At 42.3% G+C, this 26,424-nt stretch overlaps 1 protein-coding gene across 6 annotated transcripts in view; it reads right to left on the bottom strand.

Annotated features, from left to right (window-relative positions):
* TSPAN14 (tetraspanin 14) overlaps positions 1-26,424 on the bottom strand; it is an 83,776-nt gene that overhangs the window by 42,694 nt on the left and 14,658 nt on the right. For all 6 annotated transcript variants that reach the window (XM_045025129.1, XM_045025132.1, XM_045025131.1 and 3 more), the window contains one exon: positions 177-274. In XM_045025129.1, coding sequence (XP_044881064.1) covers positions 177-257 — 81 coding nt within the window. In that variant the 5' untranslated portion in view covers positions 258-274. The remainder of the gene's footprint in view (positions 1-176; positions 275-26,424) is intronic.

Raw genomic sequence — 26,424 nt, 5'->3', positions numbered from 1 at the left:
GTGAAGTTACTTTGAATGTTTCAGTCATGCTTGGCCATATCACAAAAGCCTCCAACCAAGTCCATGCCATTCACTTTCTCTGAGTAATATGCACATGCTGAAGGACATCATTTCAGGGAGACAAGCCCCAGGCTGAGGACCTCATGCTACAGAAGGAGTTTTGGCCTTGTACTCACCCAGAAGATGATGTTGTAGCTGAAAAGCAGGTATTTGTACCAACAGCTGATTTCTGGGTTAGAGTATCGGTAATAGTGCATCTTCTATAGAGCAATATCTGCAGAGGAGGAAGAGAAGGGGGGGGGGGAGAAAGGGTCAGTTCAGCCTAAAAATTCTGATGTTTAATGTGAGCTTTCTTCAGTCTCAGAAAAAAAAAAGAGTCCCTATTCCAAAAGTTTATATTAAAAGGATTACTGTAATTTGAAATCTAGTCAAATTTCAAAAAGATATTCAGTGAAATTTCAGATACCACACCTGACATCTAGTTCTTTTTTGAAGAACTAGATAAATACATGAAGGATAGATCCATCAATGGCTATTGGCCAGGATGGGCAGGAATGGTGTCCTTAGCCACTGTTTGCCAGAAGCTGGGAATGAGCGACAGGGGGTGGATCACTTGATGATGACCTGTTCTGTTCATTCCCCCTAGGGCACCATCGAAAGACAGGATACTGGGCTAGACAGACTTTTGGTCTGACCCACTAGGGCCATCCTTATGTTCTTATGACTCCAAGTCCCACTGCCAATTCTTGTGGCTTTACAATATTTTCTGGTTTTTAAACCAGTTCTGTCTCCCTGTTGCCATCTGAGAGAGATAAACAAAACTGACTATACAGTTCTAGTTAAACCCAAAGACCCAGATCGATGGGTTCAGACTCTGTATTAAGCAGACAACCCCTTTTACGCCCTCCTTGGCCCAGGACACTCCATGCACATACATGGACTTGGACTTTGCATACAGGCTGCTTGTCTTTTTCCCATCATACCTGGTGGACTTAAGATGTGATGGTAAATATGGTGGTACGCAGTGAGATGGAGAAGACACAGCTTTAAGTAACTGAGAAAGAATGTTGCAGTGGGAGCTTTTGTTGTTAGGCTCTGACAGATTGTAGCACTGTGGTATTTTTAATCTTCCTATACTGCATCAAATTTGCATAACTGGTTTTATTTAGATCACAAGTCATGCAGTTACGAAAGCTTTGATCTGATGGGCATTGCAGAGTTCTGCTTTCTGTGATTCTCGTATTCTAAGGTCAGCATCAGCCACGGGAGTTGCTCAATGTTTCAGAAAACTGAAGCCTTCCAGGGCATTATACCTAACCCATCTGTCTACAGGAATGCAGCAGAATGCCCCATATGGAAAACCAAAACCACAAAGAGCCAAGCCTCCCAGCCGAAAGCTGATATGCTGAAGAAGTCCTAAAGAGCCCAGTGTATGGGAAAGGCCCAGCAGCCAACACCAGTTGGTCTGGCACGCTGAGACCTGGGCAGGAATGGGGTTAACACCATTTCCACATTTCAACCCTCTAACCGTGCCTTTAAATCAAGGGTTTCCCTCCCAGGGGATTTTAGTAGAGGCTTAGCAAGGGAGAGGGAGTAATAAGGTTTTTCAAATGGTTTGACCCCAAATAAGAAGTGAGACAAGACGTTTGTTGTGGAATTACATTAAATGGTGTAAGAGGGAAAGCGGGGGAAAACATACATCCACAGTCCCAGCCTGATAGCGCCAGACTGTAACTTTACAGATTGCCTAGAGTAAGGCAGGGGCACATAGCAGCGTAGTCCCAGAAGCAGATTCAACCACAACTCCTCCCCTTTCGATCTGGAGAGTGAGCAAGTTATTTCACCTCTTTTTGCAGCGCAGCATACTCCTGCATGTCAGCTGGCCAGCTGGGAGGAAGTGTAGAGAAAGGACAGCACCAGGGCTACTTCTAACCCCCAACCCATCTGCTCACTTCTTTGCAGCGGTGGAATTCAGGGTGAACAACTACTGCTCTTCCATCCCCCATGCTGTGCCTGGGGTCACAAGCTGTGTATGACAAGTGGGTGAATAGGACCCTCATAATTAATCAAGCACTTCTGTAATAATTACCCCTTGGTGTGTGTCTGAGGCATCACACAATGGTCTAGCACAAAGTTGTGTTGTATTCTTGGTTGTAACAAGAAATTCAGTAGGATGATGGAGAGGTTTGTCACACAGATTCACTATAAAAATCATTCCACCCCTTACCACCCTCTTCCCCTCTCAAAAAGAAAAAATAAAAATAAAAAAACCCACAAACCCCCACACGATTATCGATTTTGAAGAATATCCCATTTTACATAAGACTGCCTCTTTGAGCTTTCAAAAGGCATTGCTAAATGTTTCCAGCAGCATGATAAAAACAGACCTGGTGGCAGTACTCTAAGTTTCATAACCAAACCCTGTCTCATATCAAGTTGCCATGAACCTGAAATTCAGCACCAAGCACAAACTTTTGGCTGCAAAAAGGGAGCAATGCCAAATCAAGCCCCTAGGGAGAAGACAGGATTATCCTTTGCCCATGCGAGTCCAGGTGTGGAGTGTCCAAGATGCACCTCTCTCAGAAGGAAATTAAGTGGTCTCATAGGTCTGGGGAGGTCAAGACCAGATATCACCTGGTGGTCACTTTGGGGCCTCTGCAGTTTTCCTGACAACCAGCTGCATTTGATGGTCTTTGCCTATTTAGAAAACAAGTCAAAAGATTCTCATCCCATGCTTACTCACTGGCATCCAACATCCCTTTGTGATGTTCCTCACACACCTTTTGGGAAACTCCCGTTAATTCAAACACAAATTCTAATTAGGAGGTTCATTATCTACCTCAGACTATGGGAGTTAGGTTTACTTATATAGGGCTATACCTAGACCTCTAAATAGCCAGGCAGCAAATACAGGTACTGCTAACTAACATTATTTCATACAGAGAAGCATCTCTTAATATCAAAACACTGAACTCAAAATTAAAGTTCATAGTGCTGAGGACCTAGGGAGGTTTATTTTGGAGAGAGAGAAGGCATAAGAGAGCCAAAGTCAACCTCCATGCTGTTGGACCAATTCCCTCCCTTTCTCATTAGGATATTTCAGCCAGCGTGCCCTTTCACCTATCAGCAGAAGCTCATAATGGAAAACTAGAAGGTAAGTGATGAGAAATGGATTCTGGTCATTTATGAACAGTGGATAATCCCATTATTGATAATCAGGCTTTCCTTTTCCTGGGATCAATTCACCCAAAATATACTGGTTAGGCTTTTCAAAACTGCTCCGTGTTAGGCTAACTCCGCTGCTTTTGAAGGCAGTGGGAATTTTACTAGACTTCAATGTGAGCAGAGAATTAGGCCACTGTAGAGGGCTTTTGAAACATCTCTCCACTGAGTGCTTATCAACTCCCCCCGATGTACAGAACAGGCAGTAGGGTGGAAACAGCCAAAGCTGGGACTACTGCAGTGTGGGGGGGGAGTGTTAAACTGGGGACCAGCTGGGGCCACCCCTTCTCCCAGCAGTGTCCTGGGGAGATTCTCCCCACCACCACCACCACACACACACAGGACAGCAGGACCCAGGTGGCATCAAAATTACCAATAGGAGCAAGCCAGAGACTCCAGGCAGTAGAGGGTAGAAGCAGCCAAAGCAAGGGCCTTGGTAGACAGTTCTCCAAACGCAAAGGATCAGTTTTGATTGGACTTTTGCTGACTGGCTGTTTGCTGCAGCCCTCCCGCAGAGTCTCTTCACTCCATATCTGCCCTTCTTCTTCTGTCCCCTCTCAACTTCCTTTCCTCTTTAGCTGATCCCCACCTATCATACTGTTCATTCTGCTACTGGGTTCTACTCCTTCCTGCACTTGTGTCTGTCTTGTCCATTTAGATTTTAAGCACTTCAGGGAGGAACAGTCTGCTACTCTGACATTTCTTAACACAATGGAGCCCCACTGCTGGTTAGCCCTTAGTCACTACTGTAATAAAAAATGTTAAAACAAGAAAAATGAGAGAGAATGCTGAAGAATGTGGTACCGTTGCTACACAGCACCCCAAACAAGAATACCCGTAGCTTGGACAAAGGAATTGTGCACATCTGGTTCTTGTACCATGTGAAAATGTGCTCACTTGTGCTCAGAAATGGGTGATGGACCTTTATTCTTTTAAAAATATATAGAGTGTGGTAGCACCTAATTCAGATCTCTACGGTCAAGGGCACACGAAAGGAAGTACATTGCGAAAAGGAAAATTGAAACAGATCGTACCCTCAGTGCAACTTAAAACTTTATGATCATTCCCCTTGAAACAGACAAAGAAGATGCATTTTAGCAAATGAAAGAATAATTACAGTACATTCTTGACTGCAGGAGTAGTACTGTGTGGCCATATAAGGCTTTAGAGATTAATGAGATAGATCCTCTGTTTTTAGAAGTTGTTTACTAACTACTGAACTCTCATAGTCTCCACTCTGATGTGGATACAAACCTTTTCAATGGTCACTGAAGGACTGGGGTGGGGACTGATCTGTATTAATTTACCAATACTGTAAGCAGGAGCCTGCACAAGAGAGAGGGGGGCAAATAGGGGCACAGGCCCCCAAATAATGGGTGGGGGCACAGAATTCTTCTGGCCGCAGGACCGCAGTGGGGAGAGTGAGCTGCTTCAGCCCCAGGGCTGTGGCAAGGGCACAGAATGTGTCCCCTCCAAAAGTGGTCAAATTTAAATTCCTGCACACGCCCCTGACTGTAAGTGAGCAACTCATGGGAAATGTTTATTGTATGACTATACAGAAGGGTCTCCTGTGGGCACATGGAGGTTCAGGTTAATAGCCGGCAGGTAACAACAGCTCCAGCTATAAACGCTTCCTGGTAAAGAAGGCAGGAGATTTGTTTCCTAATGTCTGTGTTATTAAACTGTAAAGATGATACTGAAATTATAAAGCTCATTTTGCCCAGATAAGGAGCAGCCTGGACTGAAAGGGTCTGAAATACTTGAACCCTAGAGAGGGGTGAAAAACTGCAGCTACCTCTGTAATTATGACATACTTCCATCAGCTTGAGAAGACCCACATACCACCTGACAGTATTACTCCTTAGGGCTAAAAGTGCATCTAAGGCTGCTAAACAGGATTACAGGGCTGTCCCCACCCACCCACACTCTTTCAGTTTACTTTGTGCAGAATCAGCGTCAAGGTTTTGCTACTTGTTAGTTTTTTTGTTTTGGGTTTGTTTTTTTTTGCACTTCCTGGGCCTGTTTCTCCACTGCCTTGTACCTTGTTAGGATCAGGTTCCCTTTCTCATGCTCTAGCACTGCAACATGACTTTCCATGACGTGTTCTGGGGGAAGCTCACAGCCACACCCTGGCACAGGACTGGCAAGAGGGTGTTTACCGGAAACAACAAAGCCCAAATGGAAACTGAGCAGACAGACATGTCCACAAAGCATAAAAGGAAGGGTGGCCCAACATTAGCACTTCTGTCAGTCACGGGTGTGAAAAAACCCACACCCCTGACCAACAGAAGTGCTGTTGTGGACAGCATTATGTCAGCGGGAGCTGCTCTCCCACCGACATAGCTCCCACCCCTCGCTGAGAGTGGCTTAATTATGCTGGCAGGAGAGCTCTCTCCTGCCAGCATAGAGCAGCCACGTGCAAGAGCTCACAACTGTAGTGGTACAGCTGCAAGGTCTGTAGTTTAAACATAACTAAGATGATGCACACATAAAGAAACAAGGGCTAGAGTCTCCCTGGTTCTTGTGAGGGGGAGGAAGGGTCGCAGAGTATTTCAATTTAAATATGTTGTTAAGTATCAAGCTGCAAATAGAGAATTAGTTATATAACCCAGGTATCTTGCCTCTGATCTAATAGACCAGGAGGATTCAGGAGAAAAAAGCAGCAAGTTTACAGTCCTAAAATGCAACTGAAACAAAGACAGCCAAGCCATTGAAGAACCTGGAAGGAACTCCCTGCCACCACCACCCCGCCTGGCCCCCCGCCCCCACCCCGAGATTTTATTTTCTGCCTGGCTTCCTTCCCTCACTGTTTCCAAGACCTACCTTGATTGTTCAGGCCTTAACTTCAGTGAAAAGCCCACTACAGGAATATCAGCTTCTCCCACATCCTTACTGACAAGCAGGGATCCCAACTGCTTAATCATCTTGACCTTTCTATGACTGGTAACACATTTCTCCCTACTTCCCTTTCCATTGGCCAGCTGCCCAGCCATGAGGAACCAACTGCCTGACCTGGAGGAGTGTCACTATGTAGGTAGTGAGGAATGCTACAGTACCACATGATGCCAGGGGATTCACACTTGATCAAACCACACAGCTACAAGTCATCCTCCCTCGTCAGGAGATAGGGTGGCTCTTCAAGACACTGCATCTGCAATGGAGATCCTTAAAAGGGGCACCACAGCAGAAACACACACAGTTCCCCTTCGGAGCTGCCAGGATGAATGTCTCCCTCCACACTGCTGAACAATCTGTTCCACCTTGTATTCAAGGGTGACACACTGAATGCCTTTCCCAGACCTGAAGAACTCTGTGTGGCTCAAAAGCTCATTTCTTTCACCAACAGAAGTTGGTCCAAGAAACAATTTTCTCACCCTCTTGTCCTCCCACATAGGTGGCTAGGGAGCACGCAGGACAGCACGCCATGCTCCCCAAAAAATTCCCTCCTCCACAGGGATGACTTCCAGGAAGGGGTAGAGGAGCATGTGCGAACAGACAGCTGTGCAAAAATTACTGCAAAACTGAACAGCTTCCTGAAGGGAGAATGGATGACAGGATGGGACATTTCTATGGAGTTCATCCTCTTTTAGCAGAAACTTGGGACCTATCTTCAGAGCTGCTTCAAAGCCCTTCTGACCATCCTGGAGTCTTAAAAATAGAGAGGTAAAGGGCTTCTGTGCCCCTTACTCCCACCTAAATTAAAGGTCAGGATTTGGCCTATTGCCACTTTTTTTTGGGGGGGGGTGTAAGAGAAGAAGAGTGACAGAGATAGTATCTTGCTGTTATACACAAGATGTTCTAGGCAACTAAGACTGGGCACATCCAGCTCCCTTCCCAAACTTTATTCCTAATTCTGCAAATAGATTGGCTACGTGCACTTGACCAAGTCACTTAATCTCTTCCCCTTGGTACGTTTCCTAGCGTAGAAGATGCTCAGAAGTGTCAGTTGCCAGACCAAAATAAAAAGACATGCCGTTAGTAATATTAGCTTACCTCATAGGTTTCATAGATTAGCTAATTAATATTGTGAAGTGCTTCGAAGTGATATAAAGCGATATGTAGGTGGCAATTATCTGCTTCCCCTGCAGTTTCTTATTCTATCTGGAGTTACACCGACTCACTCAGCCAACAGTTATTTCCCACTTATAGCAATGGGAATTTCTTTCAGAGAATTAATACAGAGGGATATCTTTAAAAAGCTAGAAGTATCATTTCAGCTCACAGCTGCACTGAGAAGGAAAATAAAAATAACCATTCAGCAAAAGAATGCTGCAGTCAGAGGCAGTTCAACACCCACAGATTACACTTATCTACAAAGTGCCAGGATTCTAAAGTTTTTATAATTGTGATATGATTCACTGCCGATAGATTTTTAACCCTTACAGCACATGTGTGACCTAAACAGGATAAGCCTTTTCCATATATTATCTATAAAATGGCTTCAAAACAGAGAAAAGGGAATGTTACAGATTTCCAAAATACTGTGATTTTTCTACAAAAGTATTGTAAAGACTGGACCAGAGTCTCAGCTAGTGTTAATGTAGCAATGTAGATTTAAGTCAACGTATATCAGCTGTGGATCTGACCCAATGTTTTTAAAACTATCCCAGCACAAACCCAGACAAAAACCAGAGCAGATATGGAAATGGGGGGCAGGAGTGGGGAAATGAAAGCTCCACCTAGTAAACATTAGGTCAAGAGGGGACCGTCGAATTGTGGAGGTGAATGCGTGGTTATGCAGGTGGTTTCAGAGAGAGGGCTTTGGATTCTTCGACCATGGAATGTTGTTCTGGGAAGAAGGATTGCTAGGAAGAAATAGTATCTACCTAACGAAAAGAGGGAAGAACATCTTCACAGGCAGGCTTGCTAACCTAGTGAGGAGGGCTTTAAAACTAGGTTCGCCAGGGGATGGTGACCTAAGCCCAGAGGTAAGTGGGATACCAAGAAGAACCACCAGGAAGAGGGTACAAGATGGGAAGCCTCCTGATTCATACTGAGAAAGTAGGGCAATTGGCTAGTTATACTAGGTGCATGTACATGAACGCAAGAAGCCTGGGAAACAAGCAGGAAGAATTGGAAGTCCTGGCACAATCAAGGAACTATGATGTGATTGGAACAACAGAAACTTGGTGGGGCAGTTCACATGACTGGAGCACTGTCATGGATGGGTATAAATGGTTCAGAAAGGACAGTTAGGGGAGGAAAGGAAGAGGAGTTGCATTGTATGTAAGAGTGGTATGATTGCTCAGAGCTCCAATATGAAACTGGAGAAAAGCCTGTTGAGAGTCTTAGGTTAAGTTTAGAGGCAAGAGCAACAAGAGTGATGTCGTGGTGGTGTGTGCTATAGACCACCAGATCAGAAGGATGAGATAGACGAGGCTTTCTTTGGACAACTAACTGAAGTTTCCAGATCACAGGCCTTGATTCTAATGGGGGGGACTTCAAATCACCCTGACATCTGCTGGGCGAGCAATACAGCAGTGTACAGACAATCCAGGAAGTTTTTGGAGACTATTGGGGCAGCTTCCCCATACAAGTGCTGGAAGAACCAAATGAGGGGCTGTGCTCCTCTTGACCTACTGCCTACAAAAGAGGGAAGAGTTGGTACGGGAAGTAGAAGTGGGTGGCAACCTAGCCAGCAGTGACCATGAGATGGCTGAGTTCAGGTTCCTGACAAAAGGAAGAAAGAGCAGCAAAATATGGACCCTGAACTTCAGAAATGCAGACTCAGACACCCTTATGGAACTGATGGGCAGGATCCCTTGGAAGGCTAATATGAGGGGGAAAGGAGTCCAGGAGAGCTGGCTGTATTTTAAATAAGCTTTATTGAGGGCGCAGGAACAAACCATCCCAATGTGCAGAAAGAATAGCAAATATGGCAGGCGACCAGCTTGGCTTAACAGTGAAATCTTCGCGCTTAAACTCAAAAAGGAAGCTCACAAGAAGTGGAAATTTGAACAGATGACTAGGGAGGAGTATAAAAATATTGCTAGAGCATGCCGGGGTATAATCAGGAAGGCCAAGGCACAACTGGAGTTGCAGCTAGCAAGGGATGTGAAGGGTAACAAGAAAAGGTTTCTACAGGTATGTTAGCAACAGGAAAGTGGTCAGGTAAAGTATGGGACCCTTACTGAATGTGGGAGGCAACATAGTGACAGAATGTGGAATAAAACGGCATATGTGGAAAAAGCTGAAGTACTCAGTACTTTTTTTGCCTCGGTCTTCACAGAGAAGGTCAGCTTCCAGAATGCTGCACTGGGCAACATAGTATGGGAAAGAGATGAGCAGCCCTCAGTGGTGAAAGAACAGGTTAAGGACTATTTAGAAGAGCTGGACATGCACAAGTTCATTTGTCCAGATCTAATGCATCAGAGGGTGCTGAGGGAGTTGGCTGATGTGATCGCAGAGCCATTGGCCATTATCTTTGAAAATTCGTGGCGATCGGGGTTGCTCCTGGACGATTGGAAAAAGGCAAATATAATGCCCATATTTTAAAAAAAAAAGGGAAGAAAGAGAACCCGGGGAACTACAGACAGGTCAGCCTCACTTCAGTCCCTGGCAAAATCATGGAGCAGGTCCTCAAGGAATCCATTTTGAAGCACTTGGAGGAGAGGAAGGTGATCAGGAACAATCAACATGGATTTACCAAGGGCAAGTCATGCCTGATCAATGTGATTGCCTTCTATGATGAGATAACTGGCTTTGTGGCTATGGGGAATGCAGTGGATGTGATGTATCTTGACTTTAGCAAAGCTTTTGCTATGGTCTCCCACAGTATTCCTGCCAGCAAGTTAAAAAAGTATGGATTGGATGAATGAACTATAAAGGTGGACAGAAAGCTGGCTAGATTGTCAGACTCAACAGATAGTGATCAACGGCTTGATGTCTAGTTGGCAACCGGTATCAAGCAGAGTGCCCCAGGGGTCGGTCCTGGGGCTGGTTTTGTTCAACATCTTTATTAACAATATGAATGATGGGATGAATTGCACCCACAGCAAGTTTGCAGATGACACTAAGCTGGGGGGAAGAGGTAGATAAGCTGGAGGGTCGGGACAGGGTCCAGAGTGACCTAGACAAATTGGAGGATTGGGCCAAAAGAAATCTGATGAGGATCAACAAGGACAAGTGCAGAGTTCTGCACTTAGGACGGAAGAATCCCATGCACCACTACAGGCTGGGGACCGACTGGCTAAGCAGCAGTTCTGCAGAAAAGGACCTGACGATTACAGTGGACGAAAAGCTGGATATGAGTCAGCAGTGTGCCCTTGTTGTCAAGGCGGCCAATAGCATATTAGGCTGTATTAGTAGGAGCACTGCCAACAGATTGAGGGAAGTGATTATTCCCTCTATTCGGCACTGGTGATGCCAAACCTGGAGTAACTGTGTCCAGTTTTGGTCCCCCCCACTACAGAATGGATGTGGACAAATTGGAGAGAGTCCAGCGGAGGGCAACAAAAATGATTAGGAGGCTAGGGCACATGACTTACGAGGAGAGGCTGAGGGAACTGGGGTTATTTAGTCTGCAGAAGAGTGAGAGGGAATTTGATAGCAGCTTTCAACTACCTGAAGGGGGGTTCCAAAGAGGATGGAGTTCGGCTGTTCTCAGTGGCAGATGACAGAACAAGCAGCGATGGTCTCAAGTTGCAGTGGGGGAGGTCTAGGTTGGATATTAGGAAACACTATTTCACTAGGAGGGTGGTGAAGCACTGGAATGGGTTACCGAGGGAGGTGGTGGAATCTCCATCCTTTGCTGTTTTTAAGGCCCGGCTTGACAAAGCCCTGGCTGGGATGATTTAGTTGATGTTGGCCCTGCTCTGAGCAGAGGAATGGACTAGATGACCTCCTGAGGTCTTTTCTAACCCTAATATTCTATGTGTTAGACATGTGTTAGCAGGTCCACATAAAACTAGCTAGCGAAGCAACAAACAAACAGTAAAATCAAGTTTCAGAGGGGTAGCCGTGTTAGTCTGTATCCACAAAAACAACAAAAAGTCTGGTGGCACCTTAAAGACTAACAGATTTATTTGCGCATAAGCTTTCATGGGTACAAAACCCCACTTCTTCAGCTGCAGCCTTGTTGTTTTCATAATATCAAAACAATGAGAGCAAAGCAGAGTTTCAAGAAGGTTACAAGGCTGTTGGTAACACAACAGTGAACTATTGGGAGAGAAAAACATCCTGTCAAATCTTTTGGCATGCTAGTTACTTCCATTATTTCATCCACACTGTATTGTTCTAGATTGTTTTTTTTAACTAGTATAACAAGCTAATGTTTTTGATTTGGCAGCATGTGATTTACCACGTCCAACTGAATGCTTGAAGCTGACAGGTTAATGTCTATTTAGAAGTGCCAACTATGGTAAGTATTTGTGAAAGCAAACTATCCCAATACAGAATTACCCTTTTCTCACCCTGACAGGGTAGATTAAAAATCAAGGCAATTTAAAACACTAAGTAGAAAGTCTCCATTTAAAAAAACATCACTGAATTCAAATCAACTTTTCTTTAGAAAATAACTGAAGTACAAATGGAAGAGTGAGTTTGCACTGGTTGATATAACCATTAAAACATTCTGATTTACAACTTAATAAAGCTTTAAGACTAGATGTGACATCTTTTTGCAACTTATGAAGGTACACCATAGCTATACACATTTAAGCAATTACATCAGAATCTCAAAATATTAACCTAATTGTACATTTTTAGAATATTAGAAAATGGTGAATGACATTGCTTATTCACTATATAATTAACTTTCTGCTCATGATTTGTAGCAAGCTGCATTAGGGTGGCAATTAGAATTTAAACAAACACACAAAACAGCATATAAAAATGTATATATATTAAACAAAAGAAGCTCTTAGCACAGTACGTGGCTCATTGTGCCATATTTAAAAAAGGTTGATCTCAAGTTAAATGGTCTTTCCCCTGCCCTCCCTATTTTCTCTTTATATAGAGAAGCAGCTTTTAAATTCAAAGTTTGACAGATGCATGGATGCAGCATATTTAAACATTTTAATATAAAATATGGTAAGGTGTAAATTTTATTAAATTCAGATTTTTTTAAAAAGATTTTTGGAAAGATATTTAAACAAAAAAATAATCCACTATAAAAAGATGCAATTATTTTGGTTTAAAAACCACCTGATTTTTCTTCACCTTGCTCCCAGTATTCCATTTCACAGCACTTTTCGCCAAATCTCTCTACAAAGAAGGAAACCAGTCCACTGATATTTCTCTCCTCCTCATTAGTATCTTCCAAATATTCCATCGGAGAGACCAGGTGCAGTGATGGTTCTACTAACTGTTATATACAGCATCCAGATAAAATGGAGATGGCTGTATTAGAAATCTTTACATTAAGCTGATGAGCTGTAAAGAAAAGAAAAACCTGAGGGATCCCCCAAGGCTGCAACAAACACCATAAGCCTCTTACTGTGAGGTAAAGGGAAAATATAAGAGCTGTCGATTCTTTCAATAGAAGAGATTGCTAATCATCAAGTACAGTATCAGGTAAATCTGAGGGTGTGTACCTGTGAGTCACTGAACAGTCAGTCACTTTCCCAAGAGCTCTGAATGAGGCTGGAATGAAATGGCTCAAGGATTTCCTTAAGGACATACGTTTACTTCAGCTGTGATGTGAAAGTGTGGAGGAGGCTCTGCTCAATCCTGGGAGACAGGTGAAGCATTTAATGTCGAGAAATGCTACAAGAAAGGGAGATCTGGATCACGGCACCCGAGAATTCAATGGGGAAGGCAACTTCAAACCAACTCTATAGTCATGCAACGTACAACCATTTCTAACATGGTGGCCTGACTAGAAAATAAGGGCTGAGAATTGTTCTAGGATTCCTGAAGTCAGTGGAAATGGCAGACGATATCTTTGCTAAGTGACTTCTGGAATTTTTGTTTTGATCATCAGTGCCATTCTGAAGGTCCGGGTCCTCCATTTTCCCACAGAACAAGTTCAACATGAGCAGCAGCAGTGCAGTCTCCCCCACATCACCAGTGAGCCCATACTGGATAGAGGGGAATCCAGTCTCCATGACTGTACTATTTACTGAGACCAACTACAGTGCCTGTTACAACCAGATCTCATGGAATATTCTAGAACAGTGACATCTCTCCACTAGGAACTAGACAGAAACCAAACTCTCACAAACCAACAGATGGTCACTGAGTAGGGAGACACAAAGTTATGCAGAGACTTTAAAAGGAGGACAAGAGTTCATGTAGTGGAGAACGAGGAGCCAATGCAGGTATTCAGAAAGGCACAATTCACACCAATTGCTCTGACCAAGCAATCAGCATGAAAGATCATCTGCCATCTTCCATTCAGAACTGCTAAAGTAGTCAAGCCAGGTGATGAAGTACTGGATGAGGAATTTTAACTGCCTGGAAAGAGAAAATGTTGAATCTTAGAAATATTGTGGAGGAAGAAGAGTCAGGGTAAGGACACAGGCTGACTGTAAGGAAGTCAAAGCTAATACCCATTATGTATAGGGATGACAGTGTAATCTTCAACAGTGACAGTATTGGGATGCAGAAAGTTCAGGAGGAGAGATCAGGAATTCAGGTTTCTCCATGTTGAGCTTAATTTGACAAGCAGACCTCCTGGGGGAGTCTTGGGAAGCTCCCATATGGCAAGAAGATTTTCCAACTGAATTTACACCCACAATAGTGCAATAAAAAGAGTGATATGCTTCCTAGAGTCTCAGCAATTTGCAACAAAAATGAATCACATCAGACAGGATGATGTCATATTAACAATAATGATTAACTAGAGTTCTGACTAACTGTTTACAATGCAGTCATAAGAGACTTAGAAACTGCAGGCATGTGTCACATTTAGTTTGGTGTCAGCAAGCAAGCAAGCAAGCAAGCATCACAGAAAATAAATTGTATGTAGCCAGTAACAGACTTCTGAGCAGCAATCTTCAATGGTTGATTACAGAGCAGCAGTGAAAAGCTTCCAATGGAATTCCGATCTATCCTCCTTAGCAGGTGGATATGCTGAGGGCCTTCAAGGAGGAGGGCTTGTTAAGCCAGGCACTCTCTCCAGCTTTAATAAGGACCCTCCAAGAAATCCCGTCCCAAATATTTTTTATATTGCCAGACTTTTTAAAAAGGAGATGCATCATGACCAAAATTATTGAGCTTTTTTAAAATCCATGTAAATATTAATTTATTTCCCTACATAATAGATAGCAATGTCCTGCATTTAGAAGCCAATCATTTTCCCAGGAAGTTTGCACTGGTAAATTTTCTTCTCTCCACCAATTAATGTGTTTTCTTACAGACTCTGTAGACACAATGTCTGAAGAAACACATCCAGATGACTGTTTTTCTTTCAGACTCATGCCAGGGGTCCCAGGAAAGGGAAGATATGTAGGTCTTGAAGGATTTTAAAGGAATTGATCTTGCAAACATTTAAAGATGAGTAACTGTACTCACATGGAGCAGTTCCCTTAAAGTCAGTTGGATGATTTGTCTAATTAAAGTGATAGGTTTAAATACCTGCAGGATCTCAGCTTGTGTGTGTTTTTTTATTATTATTAATTATTATTAAAGGTTTGAGCACAGAGAAGAGTACATTTGTTTTTAAAATAAGATCATTCTCCTCCAGTGAAGTTTCAGTAGACTCCTAAAGTATTGATTAAGGGACCAATCCTGCAGACACTTATGCACAAGGAGTAACTTTATCCAGGAGAGTCATCCCATTGGTGTCTGTGGAACTACCAACACTTGTAGAGCTTGAGCTTACTCCACTGGATATCACAACGCCCTGATTCAGTCAAGCATTTAAGTACAGTATGTGCCTAACTTTAATCAGGTTATTAGTCCCATTCAACTTCCTGAATTGGTGGAAGAGGGAGAAGACAAACGTGAGAAGCAGAGGCAGAACTGGAAGCAGGAACGTCAAGGATTGGATTCCTAGCATTCCAAAGGCTTTGGGACTCCTGGAGAGAAGCCAGCAGCGGGCATATCAATCCAGTTTCCAAATGGAGCACCAGAGAAGGAACCCAGCAGATAGCAACTTGCTTCACTTTCTATTGATAATTTGGCTTTACAGGCAAATGCCTTAAACCAAAAAATTCAAGCTGTGCTGCAGAAACTTCAGGTGGGACTATAATCTGAGTGGAATCACTGCAAATCAAAATTACAGATAACACCTTATGGACAAGAGTACTCTGGTGCTCACAGTGTGCGAGTTTTGAAATGTTATATTTACACTGTCCACTTACTGACTCTATAAATTCACTTAGCAAACATTTTATAAATGTCTGTAACAATAATGAGCAAAAAATTACCAATCCAGTACAAAAAAAGAACAAGCTATTTACTTTTTAGTAGGTTTAAATACTGTGCAATGTTTAGAGGTTCTGCAAATCATTTTTGACCACGGGTTCATTAACTCCAGGACACGCAACTGCTGGAGGCAGCAAAGGGAAACAACTAAACTCAGAGAATTAGTAACTGACCTAAGGCAAACAGAAGACAGCAATAAAAGCCTAAAGTACTTTGAGGGAGACTAGACAGTAAGAAGAATCCAAGAATAAAAATCTGAACTGAAGCTTCTTTTTAACCACATATTATGAATATTCACATGGTATAAGTCAAAACACTCTCCGCAGATAGTTTTCCTTCTAGTATTTGACCCCCAGTACTAGATCAGAGGGATAGGACAGAAGGGGGGGAGGGGGAGAAATGCATGTATTTGTATTGTAGGCATGACTAAAAACCATGCACATTTTGAATGTAAGCTTCTTGGGGCAGGGATCATCTTTTTGTTTTGTGTTTGTACAGCCTCTAGCAAAATGGGGGCCTGGTCCATGAATAAGGCTCCTAGGAGCTATTTTTATACACATAAATACGGCAGCAATTATCTCACAGGATTTATGGTTCATTATAAAAAGGCACAAGAGTCAAAGAAGAATTACAATATCAGTAAATCTCTAAGGTTGAATACAGCCTGATGCCCTTGACTAAACCATTAGTCATCAACTCAAGTATAATTCCTCCAGCAAGGGCCTGTTCAGAACAAAACCTTCCATCAGTCCATTTTGCAATGCTACATACAGTGGAAGCCCACCGCCACAAATGTCAACTTTGTATGCCCTGTAGCATCCAATATATAGTTACATTTACCTTAGTTTACACAAGACAATGGCCATAAAATCTAATATTTAAAAAAAAAAAGTTATGCAGAGATTGTAATGGGTTGTATTTTTAATATCGCTAAAACCTTGTGTTATCTTCCTCCAAAAAGAATGGGAAGTTAAGGCCATTTTCACCCCAATATGTAATTCCCACAATCTTTCTTTGTTAAAGACATCCATTAATAGTTTATTAGGTCTTTATAATTAGAATCTTAATACATGTTACCAACTCAGATTCAGACATTTTAAGGCTGGAAGGGACCACTACGATCATCTAATTTGACTTGCTGCATAACATAGGCCAAAGAGTCTCACCCAGTAGTTCTTGCATCAAGCCCCTAACTTCTGTTTGTCTAGATTTACCTTCTAACAATTGGATCTTGTTATCCATTCTCACTATCTTGTGTCCCCCATTTTAGGCACCAGACTTTAACAAATTAGAGGGAGATGAGGATTGGGTGACCAGATGTCCCGATTTTAATAGGACAGTCCTGATTTTTTTGGGGCTTTGTCTTATATAAGTGCCTATTACCACCACCACCACCCCCGTCCCGATTTTTCACATTTGCTGTCTGGTCACCCTAGACAAGGAGGACTACAAAAGAAATTTGGAAAACATGAAATAAGGAAATGTTAAAAGAATAGGACATGTTCAGTCTAGAAAAGAGAAGGCTGAGGGAGGACCGGATAATAATCTTCAAGTATATAAGAGTACAGTGCCCAATTGTTCTCCACTTCCAGCAAGGGTAGTGCAAGTAGTAATCTACTTAGTTTACGCAATGGAAAATATAGGTTGCATAGTTTTATTCTCTAATTTCTAACTATAAGGATTGTAAGAACTGACAAGGTTACCTCGGGAGGCTGCAGAATCCCAGTCACTGGGGGTTTTTAAGAACAGATTAGACAAACACCCTGTCAGGGATGGCCTAGGTATACTTAAACCTGGCTCAGTGCGGGGATGGACCAGAGGACTTCTCAGGGTCCCTTGCAGCTCTACATTTCTATGATTCTATAATTGTGTCCTAAATCAGCTTTTCCATGGTTTTGCCTAGGATGTGGGTCATGAAAGCTGGCTTATAGCTAATTTCTCAGGTCTTTTAAATACAGTAACTCCACACTTAAAATCATCCCAGTTAATGTTGTTTAGTTGCTGATCAATTAGGGAACATGTTTGTTTGAAGTTGTGCAATGCTCCCTTCTAATGTTGTTTGGCAGGCGCCTGCTTTGTCTACTGCTTGCAGGAAGAGCAGCCCGTTGCAGCTAGCTGCGGGGAGCTTGGAACCAGGGTGGACCGGCAGCCCCCTTAAGTTCCCTGTGCAGCAGTTGCCCAGCAGGCTAGCAATTGCAGCTGTGCCTCCCACCACTGCCATGTGCTGCTTCTGCCCTCTGCCTTGGAGCTGCTCCCAGAGACTCCTGCTTCCTGGGGGGGAGGGGCTAATGTCGGTCTCCCACTCCCCCCTGCTCCCGCACCCCACTTACCTCATCTTCCATTGGGGGAGGGGGGAGACACACCAGGGCTCAGGACAGAGGGAGCTTGCAGCAGCTAGGTCTCAGCAAGCTGATCTAATTAACAAGGCAGTGTATTTAAAGGGGAAATGTGCATATCTCCCTCCATTCCTGCTGCCTTGTAGAGTGAGAGAGTTAACCCTTGAGGGCTCAGCCAATTGCTAGTTCATCATTTAGCAGTAAGGGAAATATCCCACTTGTGACTCCTCCACCTCAAACCAAGCTTCACAATCATCATCATGTACCAGTATTAAATTGTTTGTTTAAAATGAGAGAGAGAGAGAGTGTAATTATATTAGTCTTTTGGCTGGTGAAAAAAGCTTCCCTGAAACCTAACCCCCTCATTTACATTAATTCTTAGGTGAATCCAATTTCTCTATAACATCGTTTCACTTAAAGCCGCATTTTTCAGGAACATAACTACAACGTTAAGTGAGGAGTTACTGTACCGGCACAATGGTAGCTTCCCCCCTCCTCTGGAGCCCTCCCAGTGTTCCAAGAGTTGTTTACACACGCCCACCCACAGTTCACAGAACTCCAGAGTCTTTTTTTTTTTTTTTTTAAATATCCTTCTGCGCAAGTTATCCAGTCATGCATATTTTATGGTTACTATTGAAACATCTTCCTTAGTTACAGGCCAAGGCAAGTATTTTATTATCTCTGTAAACTATGAATACAGCATCCTATTGCTTTCCAAATACAGAACAGATATTTTTCTACATCACAATTGACATATTTACCATCCTTTTATAGTATCGGAACTATGTCATTGCTAGGATTTAGTTTGTTCCTGATATATTTAAAGTACTCCTTATTGTCCTTAACCCTACTGGCCACAGTTTTTCCCACTGATGCATAAAATTGATAAGGAAAGAAAGATATTTCTACCTAAACTGCTGATTTATATTCATTGCTATCAGCTTTGCCATTTTTCAGTTTACTTATATTTAGATTGTTCTCGTCACATCCCCTTTTAGTAAGGATATGTTTGGGGGTGAGGGAACATAATGCACTCAACTAATTTCCAATCATTCAATATCTCCTCACACTGAATTATGCTCATAATTTTTTCCAGCTTTGGAAATTGGCTTTTTAAAAATCAGGGTGGGGTACGGGGGAGAGGTGTTATGTAATTGGCTGGGACTACACTCTGCATGCAGTAAATGAAGTTACATTGGCATCATTTGTACCTAGGCAACCACCAGTTTTCAGTCCACATTTATCTGACAGAATGAGGTCTCATAATAGAATTACTCAAGTTAATTGCAAGAGTTAGAAATGTATCATCTATAATCTTTAGAAACTCCAAGAAGTTTTACTAGTGGCAGCATGAGACCTCATCAAGGCCCCCAGATTGAAATCCCTTATGATAATGCAATACAGATAGTTATTTTATGACAGGCATATCCTATCCCCTCAGCTGAATTAGTACAACCAATCCACCTATATGCATTACCGGTCCTATCAACATCAGGCTTGTCAGCAACTCAAAAGCAGGTAAAGGTATCCCTAGCATAGAGTGCCACCCCACCTTCTCTTCAGCCCACTCCGTCTTCCACTAGAGTCACCCTATTATAACATTCCAGTCGCGTGAATCATCCCACCAAGTCAGTAATACCAAACATATCAAGTTTCTTTTCATAAGAATTAGAAATATTCATTTATCTACCACCCAGACTTCTAACTTTGGCGTACAGGCAACTGGAGAATTTATTCTCTTTACATTCCTTGATCTGTTGACAGTTATATTTGAGTATACGTCCTGTGTTTATCCTCTTAGCACCCTTCCCTTCTGATGCTAATTTAAAGGCCTCATGACTACTCCATGTCTAGCTTGCTATCCAGAAGCTTAGTTCCTCTTCTATCAAGTTGGTGGCAGTTGTGGGGGCAAGACCTAATATTGATGAAAAAAAATAAAATTTAAAAACTTGAAATTTAAGTAGTTACAAACTTGTTTGCATGTTCACTAAATATCAAGATGCAGCTACAAGAAGTTATAGCCAGGATGTTTGGAAATATAACAGTATACATAGTTAGCTTATTGTTACAAAACTTTAAAGCTAAATCAGAGAAATTCCAGAATGTTTACACTTTGATCTGTCTAGACCAAACATCAAGCCTACAAACCACAAACACTTGGAAGAAATCTGACTGTGAAAAGAATGCAACGTCGTGTTATCAGAACAATAAACCCAGGAAGTATAACAAATCATCCTCCACCACCTTTTTTCTCCAAAGTAAAACTTGAGCTTAAACCCACCAAAGTATTCTAGAAACATCTTTATTGAAATTGTCTTCTTCATTCTTTAAGCTTGGAGAACATTTATGGTGGTAAGTGATCTATAGAAGATACTGGTTACGTTCAATTAATTTTTCCACTTAAAGGAGAAAACCTTTGTTGGGTCTCAAATGCTTAAGATTGCATAAGCTTCTTTTAATGTGTATATTTGCAAGTATTTTGTATCTAAATTCAAAACCGTCACATAACTGCCTGATAGTGTTATATGACTAGTAGGATGTTTTATGTACAAATATAGAAAGATAAGTTGGTGCTAGGCTAATAACTAATGTAAGCAGCATTAATGGAGAATTAATTAATTACTGATGGTGCTTGAGCAAATCCTCACCCAATGCAAGATGACAAAATTTGAAATGATTTCGTGGAGTCAAGAACTCAGGCTAAAGTCTTTCTAAGAGTTATTTAATTTTAAAAAGACTGTTTTGAGAACCAAAACACTCATGCAGAAGAATGGGAGCCTCTGGATCTTTCAAAAACAGAATTTCCTGTCAAACTTATTTATTTTTAAAGTCAGAAAGTGCACTGGATAAAAAAAAGCTTTCCTGCCACAAGAAGAATGGAAGCAATTCAAGAAATGTTGCATATTCGTTAAACAGACTGTATATTCAGATAGGGTGACCAGATGAGAGAAAGAAAATATCGGGACACATTGGGCGGGGGGGGTGGGGGGGGGAGGTCGTTGCCGGCAGAGCAAAAAAAGGCTGTGTGCTGCCGGCAGAGAGAAGAGTGCCACAAAATATCAGGACTAATTGCGTCCTGACGAATTGGGACATCTGGTCACCCTATATTCAGGAGCTGAAAGCGCCACCTAAGCAAACAGTAACAGCAACCAATTTGAATCTAAACAAGCATGAAAGATGTATTTTCCTATCGTTTCATTAAAATAAGAAAGGTATAAAAAAAGACTATGAAGTGAGCATCCAATACATACATGCTGTCTAAGCACAGTAACAGGAAGTCCTTCACAACACATCCTGTCCATTTCCACAAGCAAGTTGCCACAGACAAGAAAAAACAGAAGACTCCAGACAAAACCAACCCAAGAAAACCACCCCAAGACTTCAACATGGATTAGGGAGAGAACACCACAGCTGCCTGCTCAATGGATATTGGGGTGGGAGGCACTACTGCCTAGTTCTGTTTGATTGCCATTGAACTCGCTTGTGTCCCATATTCAGCATATGGGAATATGATCACCCTATTACTTTGCCAACTATAAACTGAGTGGTTATACATTAAGAACCAAACAGGTCCATCTACCCTGAAATGAAGTTCTGTTGCCCATATAAATATTCCTAGTGTTAGGCCTGAATAAAGATGTAGCACAAAACCAGTTATGCCAACCTGACTGAAGTAAGGCTAACAGAGGTTTCTGGGTAATCCCAGCGTGGAAAAATACTGAGAAGCAGCATGTTTCACAAAGCCCTGGGAAAAAGTAAGATAAGAGAGGGAGTTGCATTCTTGACATATTACCAGCTGCTTGTGTTAGGAACAGTGTTTGAAGAACTGATAGGGAGCCAGCCTCCCTGTATTCACTCCCTGTTTCTGTCTTAGGTCCGTTTTAAACTCCTGTCTTCCAGTTTCTGGTGCTTGGCAACCATGCTGATAAGAAAGTTGCTGGGGCATCACGACTTGCTTACATTATAAAGAAAGACAGATGTGCTTTGTTATTAGGGTTTGTTACAACCAAAGGGGGGTGGGATATGGGTTGTGTGAAATGAATAATTTGTGACGCGACGGAACTGTCTATATAACCTATACTTAGTTGTAAAAGGGGGGGCTGGTTCTCTCTGGAGCCGAGCTGCTCTCTATTGATGCGTGCACTTGTCAATAAAGAGCTTTTGATCGGACCTTGCTGGTGTTGCCTGTCTCTCTGCGGTCAGACAACGAACTTTGCTGTCGGGGTTCGAGTCCCTGACACTAGGTATCTAAGGATATATTAAAGAATGGATTCACAATAATTTTGGGAAATATACTTTGGTTACAATTTCTTCTGTGTGTGTGTGTCTGTGGAGAGCTTTTAATAGAGGTTACACTCTTAAGAGTGCACACCTCTGAGATATGCACTCCTCTTCATAAACAAAAACCAAAATAACCAGTGTCTCATGTTTTTAATGTTTCCTTTTCCTTTCTTTAAGGAAATAGCCATGGTTACTAATTGTAATTATTTGCTCGGTCCTGATCCTGGTGTGCCCCTAAGGTACGTAAAAGAACCCCCGTGATTAAAAATATTGGAAACCACACCTTTGAGTTGGCAATAGCTAGGAAGAGCTAGCCTAGCATTTCTTCTTTCTCCAAAGAAAATATTTTTAAAACAAAAGGTTACTTGGCTTCCGACAAGTTAAAAAGTTACACCTTTCAAACACACACAGTCCAAACATACATCTTCCTCTCCAGATAGAAGGTGGCCCCCTGTTCCACAAAACGGAAACCCTCTACTCTACAATGCTTAACTCCAATATCTTCTGTTGCCTATCTTCTCTTGCTCTTGGAACAGGAAGGAACTTTGAGAAGATCACCTATACTTCCCCCTCCTTCAACTCTCTTACAAGATCCCTGAAGTGTCAATGTGTATAGCCAAATTGATCCTTGCCTGAAGTCTTCAAAATCCCATACAACCTTTAAGCGACATGTATTGTCTTCACTCCAAAGAGACTGCACAGAGTCCTGCTGGTCTTTTGTCACCTGCAGAATGTATTGTCCACTCTCTTTAACAATGAGTCCCCACTGCGGGGATTGTCTAGACTCTTCTCTAGATCCATTTGATGTCCTCAAGGATTGGACTGAGCATCCATCCTCAGACATATCCAATGGAGATCCCTTTTCCTTCCCTCTGGATGAATCTTCCAATACATTCTCTGTGGCCGATTTTAATTGCAAGTCACAAGATATTTGGGAGGAACTGGGGCTTTAAGCAAAGGATCTCAGTTTCCGTTTGAAAGAAAAAAAGATAGTTTGTAGCTGTGGAGAAAATCTTGAAAGTCATGAGCCAGAAAGGATCAGAAGCCAAAAAGCAAATAAAAGCCATCCCAAAATATTTTTAGTCTTGTTATTTTTAAGTTAGTCTCATGATTCTTGCACGTTTCGAGTTGGCAATACTCTTAATAGAAAGTGTGACTGAAAGCAGAGGCTGTCCAAGATAGCGGCACATCTCAGAAGAATGCAGAAGAAGTGAATTTAAGTCCAGAGTAGGTGCAAAGCAAGGCAAACCTAAGGCACCGAGTTCTGTTCTCAGGTATGCCAGATTTGCACAAGTGTATCTTCATTTAAAGTCTGTGATACCCTCTATCAGGCCTGGAAGAACGGTCATTTGTCCAGAGTTGCACTGACTGAGCTGTGTGGCCAAAGGACAGTGCCTGGCTGTGATGTACGTGACTTTTTATTTGCACTTTTGAGCACTGACAACACCCTCAGAAAGCTCAAGATTAAAAACAACACTCTTCTGGCTGTTAAATGAGAGGGACGTTGGTAAATCATTGAAAGGCGGGCATCTGCATATTGCACTGAATCACATATGTTTATTCAGATACTGAACTTTCTGCACAAAAAAGCAGGACGGTTAAGACCATAAACAAGAAAGTCATGTGCACTTGGCAGTTAAGGGAGCCCAGTTTTTCCGATTGTCTGTCAGTTTCAGGAAAAAGGAGATGAGGTTGTTTATTGTACAATTCAACTAAAATTTTTAATAAAAAGTCATATTTTAAAAGAATCAAGAAAGGAAGTGAACTGGTTTCTTTGCCAATTTTAAAGGAACACCAATTTTAAAAAGCCCGACCCTGTTAACCATACCTCACTGCCCTTCTCAATGGACGCCACTCATTTTAGTCTCCAAGTTACCTACATGCCACGCTAACTGGCATCCTCTTGCCTTTTACTACACCTCTACCCCGATATAACCCTGTCCTCGGGAGCCTACCCCCAAAAAAAAAAAATCTCACCGTGTTATATCGAACTTGCTTTGATCAGCTGGAGCGCGCAGCCCCGCCCCCCTGGAGCGCTGCTTTACTGCATTATATCCAAATTTGTGTTATAACAGGGTAGAGGTGTATTTAAAAAGTTATTTATATGCAACTTTCAATCCATTTACACAGAAGGAATGAATCCTGCAGCATTGAAGTTTGCTAATTTTGTTTAATTTATTTAAACGTCTCATTTTGGGTCTGTCACACACTCTGCCCTTGGCAGGCCAAGAATTGTGCTTCAAACTGATAAAAAAATTTTTAACCTACTATTGCAACAAGTTAAAAGGACACTGTTAATTTCAAAGTTTAAGAAAGAAAAGCTCTTCCGCTATCAGCTATCTTGTGACAAGAAACGGATGCATTTTTCTATGCAATACTAGCTACATTTGTGATTTGTTTAGTATACTCAGCCAGGTAATGTCCGTATTACTGAGATATGTGGGGCTGAATCACTGAAAGAGTTCGATTTTTAAGACAAAGATGGCTGTTCTCCCATGTAGGAGGAACTTTTATAATAATAAAGCCACACCCCATCACCACAGGATGCACCTTCTCTTGAGGCAAATCGTATCAGGTTTCTGGCACATTCAAAGTTTAAATTTCAGAGCTGATTGTGAAGGAATGTATGTCCCGAGTCGCACTCAAAACGCACTCAGAGAGGACCTTTTTTACATGCAGTTCATGAGAGTCAAGCACATGGATCACAAAGAAAATGGCTCTTTGTGGCCATTTAGACAGCTCAACAACTCTATATGGTAATTAATCTGCCTACTGACTGAGCATTTCTGATAGAGATGGGCCTGAGAGACTTTTGAAAGAGAACTAGCAAGGAGAGCCCTGAAACACAAAGCAGTGGCGCCCATGAGAAAGAGTGACCAAAAGGCACATTCTCAGCCTCAACAACTTTTATGCAGCTGAGCTAAGAGCAAAATTTTGGCTTGTCATGAAGGATGTCCTCAAAGGCAAGATAAAGTAAGACAGTGCACACTGTGAAAGAGACACGCAAGTTTGAGGAGATGTGTGTGGTGACTAGGTTTATTCAGGGCCCATCACTGCAAGACAAAAACCAAACTGCTGTAGTCTGATACAGCTGGCAGACAGCCTCGCTTTTCTCCCCCTCCCCCAAACACACACAAAGGGCGGTGATGGGGTCATGAGAAACTTTGTCAATTGTTTCACTAGGACTCCCTATCCTCCCCAGGGAATCAGGACAAGCTTTCCACCTCTTGTGAAGCATGCCAAAAAACAGTTGTCTAGCTCATACTGATGAAGGCAACAAAGCAATTTCAGTAAGAATGTCAGAGCTCCTTTAAATGCAGACTTTGCCTTATATATTTGTCACCCTTTGTGAGAAAGGGACGCTCCCGTATTTGTAATCATTTGAAGGGCACAAAGGATGAATTACAACTTTCTAGTCAGTACCTGTAAGAGAGGTAATTATTTTTTCAAGCATCCTTAAAGTGAGAAGTGACAGCTGAAACTGTCCTGACAGGCTGGTGATATCTGGCGACAAAGGAAGTACAGCCCAGTTGTGAAAGCATGAGAGGCAGAGCATTTCTCTCAGAGGAGATCTTAAAAATTGAAGTCCTGACTTTTCTTGGTAAAACAAGGGATCCTTTTTCCACCACCTCCAGTCCCAAGAGTCCCTTTTCCTCATTGTTGAGCAGTACACTATGGGCAGAGGAGAGCATCTCACTGGGACCTTCAAGATTTCACTGATAACATATAAAGTCTAACAGTACTCTTGCGATATGAGACTTCCAAGTAGTAGCAACAAATTAGCCAGTTCCTTCAGTAATCCTACTTCCACTCTATGCTATCATTTTTCCATTCGCTTGCTGCAAGTATTATTATACTGTCTAGGTGATGATTGCCCAGCTGTTTCTCTGACCTGCCTGGAGGTTAAGTGCTTCCTCTAATACAGGGGTTCAGACCCCTCAAGGGGTTGCGAGGTTATTACATGAGGAGTGGCAAGCTGTCAGCCTCCATCCCAAACCAAGTGCCTCCAGCATTTATAATGGTGTTAAATATATAAAAATGTGATTTTAATGTATTGGGGGGGAGGGGTCGCACTCAGAGACTTGCTATGTGAAAGGGGTCACCAGTACAAAAGTTAAGAGAACCACTGATCCAATACAATTTAACAGCCAGGTGTCAGAGACAGGAAGTGGGCATGAAGAAGATCAGCTACATGCCTTGGCAAGCTGCAAGAACACACTGTCACACAAGAGACCAAAGTTAAGCACCTTGGGCAAAGTGATGACATTTCCCAGTT

Source organism: Mauremys mutica, chromosome 7, assembly GCF_020497125.1.
Source record: "Mauremys mutica isolate MM-2020 ecotype Southern chromosome 7, ASM2049712v1, whole genome shotgun sequence".
Taxonomy (NCBI): domain Eukaryota; kingdom Metazoa; phylum Chordata; order Testudines; family Geoemydidae; genus Mauremys; species Mauremys mutica.
This window is presented reverse-complemented; position numbering and strand designations above follow the sequence as displayed.